Below are 13,684 nucleotides of genomic sequence, written 5' to 3'. Positions count from 1 at the left end.
ACAGTCTTTTTATCCATTAAACTTTAGCATCAGTAGTGAAAAGAACACTGGATTTTAATTTAGACAAACAAAATTTATTTCTCAGTTCTAACAGTTCATTCAGTCTTATTGAACCTATTTCCTTCTCTATAAAAATTAAGAAGACAGACTAGATGATCTTTGAGGTTCTTTCTAGTTTCAAAATAAACATGTCAGAGTTGGAAAAACCCCAAAAGACTGTCTAGTTCAAATAATACATGAACAGTTGAATGGAACAATGGAACAATCAATAACTCTGAAATAAGATGACCTGGGGGTAACTTAGTTTTCATGGGCCTCAGTAAAGTTCTTTGCCCTTTAGTACCTGGAATATTTTCCAGCTTATTCAGTATCCTTTTTAAAATATGGTACCCAGAAATAAACAATTCTCCTGATGCAATGTGACTAGGACAGAGTATAGCAAGATTGTTACCTCCATGATGCCATGTCTATTTTAATGCATCCTAAGATTACATCATGTTTTGGGTTACTCTAACATTCCTATCAACTCACATTGAGCACATTCCCTTGATGTTTTTCAAATGCACTGCTGTAAAGCTATGTTATATTTGAGAAAGTGATATTTTGACTCTAATGTAATGACTGTTAAGTTTTTTACCTTCTTAGATTTGTCCTAGTTGCCTAGCCTATCAGAATTTTCTTTCATTCTCATTGTCATGTGTGTAATAGATAGCCTTCCTAGTGTTATTCTGAATTTGATAAACTTTCCATTTATATATTTATTCATGGAACTGCTAAAATTCATTCCACTAAGACTTCTTTCCAAGTTGATATCAATTACAATTCTTTAGATGTGACAAAATTTCAACCAAGTTTGATTCAACCTAATTGTGGTGTTATTTAGTTCATATCCTACTTTCTCCTAAGATTAATATATTTTGGTTCTGTCAGTGGAATGGGAGCTTCTTGGGGGGGGGGGTTGTGTTGTATCCCCAGCACTTAGCATGGAATTTGGCACATAGTAAGTGATTACTAAATGTTTATTGATTGATTAAGTGGTTAATTATACATTGCATGTTAACTGACACCATTTGATTACTATATCAGTGAATCCTGTAAAAAAAAATGGAGTGCAGCGTGACCTATTCTTTTAATCATCTTGTTTTATTGTGATCACCACTTTTTTTTCTGAGATATTCCTGTTTTAATAATTCATCCTAAAAATTTTGCCAGGAACTTAAGTCAAGTTTGCAGTCTCCTCTCTTTTTCTTTTTAGAGGCAGCTTATATCATAGTGGATAGAATCCTGAACCTGGAGTCAAGATTTAAGTTCAAATCCAGCTCAGACATTTACTAGGTGTGTGCCCTTAAGCAAGTAATTTAACCTCTGTTAAATGCTCACTGTCCTCAACTGTAAAATGGAGATGATAATAGCAGTTTACAAAAACCAAAAAAATAAAGGAATGTTGTAAGGATCAAATGAGATCATATTTGTAAAAGTGCTTAACACAGGGCCTGGTACATAGACGCTCTCTAAATCCTTATTTCCTTCTCTTTTTATTTTTTGTTTGTTTGTTTTGGAAAATCAAGACATTTGGTTTTTTTTCAGGCCTGTGGTTATTCTCCCATTCTTCAAATTATTCCAGAGATCACTGACAGGAGATCAGCAACCATATCAGTTTGTACTTTGGTATGTGGTTTATCTGGGTCTACTGACTTCATATTATCAAGAACAGCCAGATGCTATCTGACTTTCCTATCCTGGACTTCTTTTCCTTAGTGATTTATTCCTGCCAATCTAAAGAACATTCTTATGAGGGGAAACAGAAGTAAAAGAAAAGCTGAACAGCACAACCTTCTGTTTTTGCTCATTACATCATCCTTTCATTCATTCTATTCTCTTTTTGAACTTAATCTTTTCCTAATATTTTTAATTAGGGAGAAATCCTCTTTTATTGCCTTTAGCTTCTCTTGACTCATTCTGAGCTTTAGAATTTCTGACGCTTAGAAGCACTTGGAACACTACTGTGTGTTTTTGTGGATGTCCTCCATAACCTGCCCTTTCTATACATCTTTCAAATTCAAATTGATCTATGAATATCCTGTGCATCCTTATTAGACAATTTTTTTCCTTGTCAAGCCTTTCTCTCTTTTTTTTTAATGGATTGTTTAATCAGTCGATTTTTTTTTTATTTTTTGGTCTTTGCAAGGCAGTGGGGTTAAGTAACTTGCCCAAGTCACACAGGTGATTATTAGGTGTCTGAAGTTAGATTTGAACTCAGGTCCTCCTGACTCCAGGGCCAATGTGCTATCCATTGTGCTGCCTAGCAGCCCCCTAGCCCTTGAGAGATTCCCATCATTCCTGGATGTTCCCCCTGTAGAATTTTAGGTCATGGGATCCTTCTCCATTAGAGCACTCTGAAATGTGCTCCTAAAATCTAAGGTGCATGTCATACTAACCTTTTCTTTCGTCTCCATCACAAATTCTAATGTGGAGTGATTGCTTCCCTCCAAAGTTTCTGTCATTCCTACTTTAGTAAATAGTTTTTTTAGTGTTGAAAATCAAATCCATGATAGACATTTCCATTGTTGATTCCTTTACCATTTATCTTCATTCCTCTGTGGGCACATCTGGTTGACTCTAGGCTTTCTCACACCATGCCACAGGAGCCTTTTTACTGTGCATGCTCTTGCAGCCTTTTTCTCTGATTGGTTGGTTCTTGCCAGAGTATACTTTCAGACCTTTCTCTGATTTATTGGTTCTTCCCAGGTTTTGTTGAGTGTCCAGACCAGTCTTTTCTTCTGACCTCTCTGGGTGCTCCAATCCTTAAACCAGGACCTTCAGATCTGCTTTTCTTTTCTTATGTCCTTACCATTGATTGGTAGTTGTGTAATTTGGGGGATCAGAGAAACTAGGATTCAAATCCTAAAACTGCTACCTACCACCTCTGGGTCCCCAGGCAAATCTGGGCTTCAGTTTCCTTATCTATAAAGTGAGGGGTTCTCTAACATTCCTTAAAGTTCTAAATCTACAGGCCTATAAAATTTCTACCTCTATCCTTAAGGTCTTTAGTTTCTTGCTCATAACTCTATAATCTTAAACAACGTTCACTTGATTCATGTGGGAATCACCAGAAGTGAGTAATATTCATCCTCATCCAGTTTGACTGGTCCTGGTTGATATTCATTCCCTAGAAATGGACCAGACCTCTCTATTGCTCTTAACAGGTCAAAAATAACTGCTTCCTTCTGTCCTTCAGGCAGTTACCAACCAATACCAAAACCAGGTGTTCTTCTGAGTCTACCTGTGGATCTGCTTCATCATCAGACCTTGAACCAAGTAGGTGCATCCTCTTCAGAGTGTTTAACTTCTTTCTCATTGGGAAAAACTCATATCTGGTTTTTGCTTTAAATGTTCAGAGTACTTCTTTCCTTTCTCTTTTTTTTTCAGATATTCTTCTACCCTGCATTTTATTGATGCAGGTCAGGATTTCCAGTTCGGATTTTTTTTTTCACAATGAATGCTATCTTTCTTATTCTGTGTTTGTCTTCAAGAAACATTTCATTCCCCTTTATAATCTGTAAGATGAGAGGCTTCTTGAGTCTTTTAAGTTGACTATGTCAGAAAAATAAATATTGTAATCTCTGTGCAGGTCAGTTTTTCTCAGTTCTCTCTATTTAATCAAGGTAAGAGCTACTGGTTCTTACTAATAGTTCCACTATATCCTAAGATTTCCTCTTCTTTTTCCCCCTTCCTGGAATGTCTTGTGGCTTTCTGCCAAATCTTTTACTTTCTTTAGGACTTGATAAAAACTTTTCCCTTAAGGAGCATTCCCTGACTTTGTTTTTGTTGACTAAGGATTTTATTTGTTATCAGGGCTTTTTTAAAATTTCATTCCTCCCCAGGATAGTGAAAAAGGAAAAAAAAGGGGGGGGGGTTATTGAAATATCTTTTTTAAAAAAAAGATTTGAGGTTGAACCTTAGAGATGTTTTAATTTTCATTTATCTTATTATTAGTGATTTGAAATATTCTTTCATATAATTATTGAAAGCTTGGAGTTTAGTTGTAAATCACTTGTTAACAACTTTTGATGATTTATCTTTTGGTTAATGTTCAACTGGCCTTCAGGGCCCTTCATACAGTGTTATGCATGTCATGTATATTCAGCAAATGCTTCAGAAATAAAGTTCTGAGCTAGGTTGGAGAGTCTTGCAGAGCCATAATAACTGTGTCTGCACTACATTCATATGTAACAAGTACAACTTCAGGGATTGCACATATTCCATCTATAGTGATATATGTCAAGCTCATTGAAGCTTGTACATATTTTGTTTTTGTTTTTGGTGGGCTGTTGAGAGAGTACAATAAAAAGTCACTGAATGATAAAATTTTCTTGAAGTATACTGTTACACTCATATTTCATAATGGACTAGTTTGCATTAAATTTACAAATTATGTATCATACTACTGTAGGTGCTAGGGATACAAACAAAATTTGCAGAGGGTCTGCACTATTCTTAATGAATTTAGATTTTACTAGAGGGAAAGAGCATTAATATAGGGAAACATAGCCAAAGCATAATTAATAGGCAGGTATTAGTAATTTTTTGTGAGCATTAGAAATTAAGGAGATCAGAAAATACCTCCCATAAGAGGTGGTGCTCAGATTTTGTGAGACCTAAGTGGGGAGGAATGAGAACATTCCAAACCAGGTTTGCTTGTTGAAAGGCATAAAAACATAAAGTGGAATACTATGTACAGGGAATAACAACAACAACAACAACAACAATAATGATAATAATAATATGACATGCCAGCATGTAAGTGCTTTACAATGATTTAATTTGAGGCTTACAACAACCCTGGGAGGTAAGTGCTATTATGAGATGCTAAGATGAGAAAACTGAGAGCAGCAGGTGAAATGACTTGCCCATGGTCACAGACACAGCTAATAAGTGTCTGAGGCAGAATTTGAACTCAGGTCTTTATAAGCATAGGATTAGCACTTGATTCACTACATCCTGTCCTTAGCAAGTAGACCCATTTGGTTAGAACATAGAGTGCCTTAAAGGAAGGAGTATATGATCAGTTTGGAAAAATAGATAGAAACTAGTTTGTGAAGGTCTTTAAATAATCAACAAAGGTGTTCACATTTGATTTAGTTCCCAATGTGGTGACTAAACCCCTTTGGGCCTGGATTGGTTCAGAGTAAATGTAAATAGCAATTTTTTTCTCAGTTTTGGCCAGAAACCTTGAAGACCTTCCCTCTCAGGTTGATTTTTTTTTTTGAACAATACAAAAGAGATTCTTCTTGATCTCTAAGAAACTAGGACCAGGGAAAGAACTAGCTTTTAAAAGGCCAAGTTCTCCCACTGAATCTAGGGTTATCTTCAGTCATCCTGATCTAGATCTGTCCATTGGACCTAGGTGACTTCATGAGAAAAAGTGAGTTGTTATTTTTGTCCAGCACCCCCCCCACTCAAATCTAATTCACTTGCATGTCATGGCATCACCTCCCTAATGTCATTGTCTTCTTTGAGGATGAAGGATGAAGGATAAACAGCAGCAGTCACCACTGTAGATCAAGCCCTTAGCACCTCTCACTTGTACACTTTACAATAGCTTCCTAATTAATCAGAGTCCTGAGTGTGTCTCCATTCCAAAATATCCTCCACAAAGCTATCAAGGTGATTTGCCTAAAACACCGGTCTAAACATGTCACATCTCTTCCCCTTCTCAGTAAACTCCAGTGCCATGACTCCTTGTGGCCTGCAGGATCAAATTAAACTTACATTGCAAGCTCTTCCCTACCTGGCTCTTTCCTAGCTTTTCAGTTTTCTTACACATTACTCCCATCTACTCATGTTGCAGTCCAGTCCTCCATGACTTGACCAAAGTCACACAGCTTAAGTAAGAAGTGTCTGAGGCTAGTTTTAAACTCAGGTCCTCCTGACTCCAGGGCCAACGCTCTACCCACCGCACCACTTAGCTATCACTCTCTTCCCCTATTTCTTAGAATTCCTGGCTTTCTCCAGGATTCAACTCAAACTTTACCTGCAGAAGACCCTTCTTGATGCTTAAAGAAATTTGATTGTAGAAGGGAGGAGCAACCAAAGACAACAACCTGAAGTGATACCAAGGTCAGTCAGGGTTTTTTTAGGATCTGGAAAATATTTGAGCATGTTTGTAGACAGTAGGAAAAGAGCCAGTGGGTTGAGATTGAAAATTATGGAAAGCAAAAAAATGATCAAGGGAAGCAACTCAGTGGGAGATAGTGATAGGGGGAGATACAGGATCAAGCCTGTAGTAAATGGGGTTGATACTGGAAAGGCCAACTTTTTTTTTTTTATTAGATTTTTGCAAGGCAAATGGGGTTAAGTGGCTTGCCCAAGGCCACACAGCTAGGTCATTATTAAGTTTCTGAGGCTGGATTTGAACTCAGGTACTCCTGACTCCAGGGCCAGTGCTCTATCCACTGAACCACCTAGCCGCCCCAACAACTTTTTTAAATTGATGTTTTATTTTTTCCAATGACATGTTATGAAAGTTTTTCAACATTCATCTACCTGCATATGCATATTTTAAAGTTACATAATTTCCTTCTACCCTTCCTTCCCATTCCCCTCCCCTCAGCATTCAGGTGAATATTGTACATATACTTTTGTATTTAACATGTTTACAGATTAGTCATTTTTTTACAATGAGAAATTAGGATTAAAGGAAAAGAAAGAAAACCATGAGGTAAGAAAGAAAAACATAAGAGAAACTTTTTTAAAAAATGAATATAGTGTTTATTCAGATTCTATAGGATTTTTTGTTTGTTTTGTTTTTTCTTCCTCAGGATGAGCATTGTCCATAGCAGGTCTTCTAGGGTTGTCCTACTCTGAACTGCTGAGAGAAACTTCATCCATCCATTGGATGTTGTTAGTGTGTACAGTGATTCTCTTGGTTCTTTCCCCTTCAGTCAGCATTAGTTCCTGTAATTCATTCCGTGCTTCTTTAGAGTCTGACCACTCATGGTTTCTTATAGAACAATAATCCATAAACATTCATATACCATAACTTGTTTAACCATTCCTCAATTGATGGGCATCCCCTCAATTTCCAGTTCTTTGCCACTACAAAAAGAGCTACTATGAATTTTTTGAAACTTGTGGCACTTTTCCCATTTTTTATGATTTCTTCTGGTTTAGGCCTAGTATTGGTATTGCTGCGTCAAAGGGTATGATCAGTTTTATTACTCTTTGGACATAATTCCATATTGTTCACCAGAATGAATGGATCAGTTCACAACTCCACCAACAGTAAACAACTTATTTCTGGAGGACTTGCAATAAAAAGAGAATGGGAGAGATGTTAGGGAAATTTGAGAGCTTATAGACAAGCTCCTCTGATGAAAGGGAAGGATCAGAAGTTGGCTTGGTAACTTGAGGTGAGAAGGTTTCAAACAGCTACTTCAGGGAATGTAATATGGACTCAAGCAATCAAGACTAAAAGGCCTGCAGTAGAGTAATAGTAGTCCCATTGAGAGCAGGTAGTAGGGGGCAGCTAGATAGCACAGTGAATAGAGCACCAGTCCTGGAGTCAGGAGGACCTGAGTTCAAAATTTTAAAAAAGAGAGAAGAGTAAATAGTAGAAATTTGTGATAGAACTGCTTAGTATTTGTGACTTCCTTTGGCAGAACTAAGCAGCTCAAAAGTAGGAATGAGTAAAGGTACTAGATGGTGGGAGGGGCAGTAATCCAGTGTTGAGTGGTTGGATAGGATGACCAAAGTATCAAGGGATTCCATAGTGAAAGATAGCATGAAATTTTCAGAGAGAAAAGCAAGAACTTGAAGACATGAAGGGACAGAGTGACTACAAGTAGCTGTGGGAATGAAGATGGAAGAACAGCAGTTTGTGGCAAAAAAGAGGAATTTCAAGAGTTTTGTTTACAGAGATGGGACAGTCAGGGAATAATTAGATCAAGAATATGACCATACTTGTGTGTACCTAAGGTGTACTGAAGGTGCTGGTTGTAGGAATTAAACTTCATGAATGAGGAGGCTAACATGTTTAAAGGAGTCAAGTATGATTAATGAATGTTCCCTTAACATTCCCCTCTTAGTCTCTTTGGTCTCCCTCTGTTTTGATCTGTCTGATGTCTGTCTTTCTGTCTATCTCTCTCTTCAGCTTGTATCCAACTTTCTGGATTCTGTGGGTTACCCAGTGAGTGGCTACTCCTACATTGTAACTTCCTACTTTACATGAACGTATCAGCCATCTGATTCATTATCTTCTCAATGAAGGCATTTACACAAAAGGCAGAGCAACAATTTTTTAATATTCCACCCATAAACCCAGATTGTACTCTCCTCCCAAAATATACAAGGAACACAGACACGAACTTAAAAGATCATGGAAGTGAGGTAGATGTGTAGGGTTACATTTTTAAAACTGGAAGCTTAAACCTTGCTTTTGAAGCCCATTTTTTTTTAAATTCACTGATGGGTGTGGCTTCTATGTTGGTAGGGTGGCTCTCTTTTGCTAGACTGGGCTGCTTTACTCATCTCTGGGTCAAGCAGCAAACTAAGACTTTTTTAATTAAGGACAAAGACCCTGATTGGTAGAGGGATGGGAGGGTGCTGAGTATAGAAGCTTTCCCAGTTCTGCTCCCTTAGCTGGCCTCTAAGCTGGTGACAATACATATAGGTGCAACTTCTTCTTTTACCATCAGCTCTGAGGTTTTTCTTTGGCAAATCTTCCTGTTTAAAGATTGGGGCCCCTTAATGAGAGATCACTGTTATCTTACAGTGGTCAGCCATTTCATTCTCCAAATCCTTATCTTAGCAGGCTAGGCATGCATCAGACATTTTGCCTAATAATCACTTAAGAGTTGTGGAGTTCAGGGTTCCCTCATTTTTTAACTAAAGATCTCTTGGTCTTGTGCAAATGAGCATCTGGGAAACAAGTTACTAAAGCAGTCTTTGCTATAGTTCAGTTGTCTTTATTAAAATTGTTTCACATGCAAGTATCACATTTGTCATTTTTATATTTTTGTATGTGTGTGAAAATTATGAGCTTTCTTTTATTTTGGCCTGAATATAGTTCCCCCCCCCCAATAACATGCAAAGATAATTTTCAACATATTTTCCTTTTAACCCTCAGACAGCGTACTCTGAAAAAGGCATACCTAGATGTGTACAATGAAGTCCCCAAGTATACAAGAAGGGGTTAGGCTAGAGAGAAAGACAAGGGCTTGAGAAAAAGGGAAATGATCTGAATTGTGATGAACTGCTAGCAGGGTCTGAATTGGAACCAACTAGTTTCTATTCCAGTGTTGATTAGAATTGTTCTTGGAACTTAAATCAGTCATCCAGCATTTATACAATGCCACTTACTGTGCTGGGTGATTGGGGACAAAGGCAAAAAAATCAAGCAATACCTGCCCTGAAGGAACATTTTACTTTATTAGAGACAACATGTACGTAAATTAGTATATGTAAAACAAATACAAGGAATGGGGGGGAGCAGGGGAAGATCAGGGATGCTTCATGTAGAAGGTACATTTTGAAAGAAAATGTGATTCTAAGTATAGAGATTAGGTGAGAATACATTCCAGTCTTGATGGGGTGAGGGGAGAAACTATTTCTAAAACACAAAGATGGGTGTGTCTTGTGTGAGGAACTGTGAGAAGACCTGTTTGGGTAGATTGTGGAGTGGGAAAGGGAATAATATCTAATAAAATTGCAAAGTTAAGTTGAGACCAGGTTAAGTGCTTTAAAAGCTCATCAGAATAGACCTATATTTGATCCTGGAAGCAATATGAATGACATGGTCGAAAATAGAGAAATTAGCATTAATATTTTTGGTAATTATTAAATAGCATAATTTGGAATATCAGTTTGTCATAGAAACAGGTTGCCATAAAAATGTAAAAAACAAGAAATTTTTTTTATTTGTAATCTCAGAATACTTATTTTATAAAATTCAACAGATATTATAGACTTGGTGTTAATCATTTTCCTGTGTTTCCTTAGATTAATTTATGTATATCTAAGTTTTATTTTTGGGGAGTTTTATTCTTACTGAAAAAACAGTTGTTCGAGGTTAAATTATATCACCCTACATGCAAACACTATGTACTGCAGTGTACTACAATTTGGTGTCAAGCAGTTCTGCTTTGAACTTCATCAAAGGTAACTTAGTATTGAAAGGGCTTATAGGAGCAATAAATTTAGGACTGACAGGAACCTTAGATATCTGGCTCAGCAATGCTTACTTACATATTCAGGATCTCTCATGTAAGAGCAAGTTAGAGGAAAAATTCAAGCTTTGGTCCTCTGATTTCAAGTCTAGCTAGCACTACTTCTACTGTATGATGATGCCTTTCCTAGAGAACTTATTGGTAAGGGAGTGTTGCTTGCCTCCAGTATAGAGGGTCAGAATTTTTCATTCCTAGCTTTTCTGATGAATTTTTTCAAGACTATGCCCCCTTAGTGGGGAGAATTAAATTTTTTATAATTTTATTTTCTCACTTCATCAAAATAGTCTAAACTGACCCTGTCTTGGATTTTTCTTCAACTTTTATTTCTGGGTTGTATGCAGTGTTTGATATGACTGGTTTCATAGGTTTATTTATTCATAAAGCATACCTTTTAAAATAAGATGAACTATTAGATTCTGTGAGAATTGTACTTTGAAAGTCCTAGGCTCAAAAGTTCCAAGACTACAGGAGCAATGACTAGCCACCCCGTTCTTGCCTTCTTGTGCTTCTGTAATCTTTTGGAATTTTTCCATATTTTTTTTCCCCAGTCAGCGTTGTTTTTTAATTTGGTCATTTTTAAATCCTTTTGATAGCAAAGGATATAACTATTTGATGAGAAAAATCAAAAGTACAGTCAGTGGCTTTTTGTAGCTATTTTAATTCAGGAAGCAAAGAGATATAAATGGGAAGGGGGTGTTGTCTAAAGCAGGGGTTCCTGACCCTCCTGTTTTATATGATATTTGAGCTTAGAATGATTTTTGCATTTTAAAATATGCTTCTTAAAATATATTTCATTTAAAAAAAACATTCTTAGCTCACTAATAATACTAAAACAGGCAGAAAATATAACAGTACTGAATGTGTCATATGTTATAGTTGCAGTGGTTATATGATCATTTAAAAGTATATATTAAAATCTCCCACCTCTTTTAATTTCTTTTTTGTTGAAAGTGCTTACAAATTTTTAGGATTTGAATGTATCACATTGTTTGCTAATGGCATTTAAAAATTCAGTGGTAGATACTTTTTCAAGAAGAGCTTAGTGCACAGTAAGATTCCTGTTTATACTTTTAAATGTATAAGTTCATTTACTGACTCTTAACATGGAGGTTAGCATTTTAATCACACATTGTTTGTTTAACCTTCTAATGGTTTGATAACAGAAGGATTCGGAACACCTAACATTTAATTGGAAGAGCAGTTGTGTTGGTTTCACAAAAACATCTTTGCAAGTTGCTTTTACTCAAATCATACCACTTTTATTAGTTGTGGAAACTGATTATATTATGATGTGATTTGTGGTGGTTACAAAACTGCATTCTCAAGAAGTTTCTCAGTGTTCATACACTTAGGTATTACTTGGAATATTGCCAACTTAAGTAATTTTTTCCTTAACACTTTTATTTAGCTATTTATAGTATCTTTCTTATGTGTAAACTTGAGCCTTATTAGTCTTAGGACCCTTTACTCTAGGCCAGCCTTGAATTTTGAGATTCTCAAAACTGATACCCAAAATGTTAGCTACCATATAGGTGACTGAGTCAAAGAAAGTCTGAATGGAGCAGTGAGAATAGACTCTTAACTGCTCCTTTCAGATGCAGAGCTGTCACAAGGCATCTGTGTGCCTTATACAAACTTTGAGTTTGAAGAATTTAAATATAAATAGCTGTGGACCATGGAGAATATTCTTTCTGATTGTTAAAAAAAGTATCTTTGCTTTCTCTCTCCTTTCCCCTCCTCCAGTTTTGTAACCTTGAAAACTGTTTGACTTGTCTATCCTTGGTCCTGGCTCTTTTCCCTTGAAAGGTGACTTTTATATGAAATGCATTCTGTTAAGAAATATTAGTATGAACTTTGAACATTTCTAATTGTTACAGTTATTCATTTCAAGATTTTGTCACCTTGCCAAAGAAAGATTCAGAACATTCAAATGTGGAAGTCTCTGGCTATATTCTGAGGTCTGTTAATACCCACCTTGAAGCAAATATGACATGAATTTCATTATTGAAGGTAGATACTTTAAAATATTTCAGAAAAGTTTTCTGTAAATATTTCTAGAATTTGAGAGGAGGAATAAATTTCTTAAGTTTTGAACTAGGACTCAAAAAAAGGACATTTTTTTGAGATGAGTAGAATTTTCATGCTATCTTTAATTAAACCAATTAATTAGTTATAATTAGCATTTTAAGTAAATACCTATAACTTGTATTTTTAACTTTATAATAATGTTATTTTCTCCCCACAGTGCTGCTTTTGACAAAAAAACAGGATTACGTGTGGCAGTAAAGAAGTTATCAAGGCCATTTCAGTCCATCATCCATGCAAAAAGGACTTACAGGGAATTGCGGTTACTTAAGCATATGAAACATGAAAATGTAAGTCAGTAAGTGTGGGGAAGGGAAAAATGATTTTAAACAGGTTGGATTTTTTTATTCTTAAGTATTTGAAATATCTATAATGACACAACAATGAACCAGACAAACTATTGATAATATCTTAGGCTTGACTCTTATATTATAGTAATTACTGTAATTACATTGTCTGAAAACTGTCTAGAGTAAGATGTCTCATTTTAATGTATGCTTTGTTATATTATGCTAGTACTAGAGTTTAGCTCTTTCTTATTCTTTTCCTTTTTTTTGTTTAGACAGACTGCCAAAGCCTAAATGAGATGAAATTTTGTGTGTGTGTGTGTGTGTGTGTGTGTGTGTGTTCATTTTGGGAATACTAATCCTTTGCTTTTCTCTTAGCAAGCCAAATATTATTGTTCATTTTTAATTTGTAGCAATGACCTTGGCATCAGTGACAGAAAGAACTTATCCATTAGCCTCACAGATTCTGGATTGGAAAGCACTTTATTGATCATCTTAATCCAGCCCAGACCTTAATAGAAATTCCTAAAACAGAATGACAGTCAAGTATTCATACATTTTGGCATCATAGAACAGTGGAAAGTGCATGGCTTTGGAATCTAAGCACCTGGATTCAAATCTTACTTCTTGTGTTAATTATCTTTTTTATTAAAGTTTTTATTTGAGTTTTATAATTCTTCTCCCAATCTTATTTCCCTCCCCCCACCCCCCACAGAAAGCAATCTGTCAGTCTTTATTTTGTTTCCATGTACATGGATCTAAATTGAGTGTGATGAGAGTGAAATCACATCCTTAAGAAAGAAACAAAAAGTATAAGAGATAACAAGATCAGACAATAAGATGTCTGGTTTTATCCCTAAATTAAAGGCAATACTCCTTGAACTTTGTTCAAACTCCATGGCTCTTTATCTAGATACAGATGGTATTCTCCATGGCAGACCATATGCTAATTATCTAGTATGATAGTGGGCAAATCACTTAATCTGGCTGAGCCTCTCAGATCCTTTCCACTCTAAATCTATGAGAGACCACTACCCCTTGAAGCAATGTCCAAATTCATTTTTGGATATTATTGTTAAGAACTGA

At 36.0% G+C, this 13,684-nt stretch overlaps 1 protein-coding gene across 2 annotated transcripts in view; it reads left to right on the top strand.

Annotated features, from left to right (window-relative positions):
- MAPK14 (mitogen-activated protein kinase 14) overlaps window positions 1-13,684 on the top strand; it is a 91,030-nt gene that overhangs the window by 14,831 nt on the left and 62,515 nt on the right. For both annotated transcript variants that reach the window (XM_074236428.1, XM_074236427.1), the window contains exon 2: window positions 12,472-12,601. In XM_074236428.1, the coding sequence (XP_074092529.1) occupies window positions 12,472-12,601 (130 nt within the window). The remainder of the gene's footprint in view (window positions 1-12,471; window positions 12,602-13,684) is intronic.

The sequence above is a fragment of the Macrotis lagotis genome, chromosome 5 (genome assembly GCF_037893015.1).
Source record: "Macrotis lagotis isolate mMagLag1 chromosome 5, bilby.v1.9.chrom.fasta, whole genome shotgun sequence".
Classification (NCBI taxonomy): Eukaryota; Metazoa; Chordata; class Mammalia; order Peramelemorphia; family Peramelidae; genus Macrotis; species Macrotis lagotis.
Note: the sequence above shows the minus strand (reverse complement) of the source record. Positions and strands in the feature narration are given on the sequence as shown.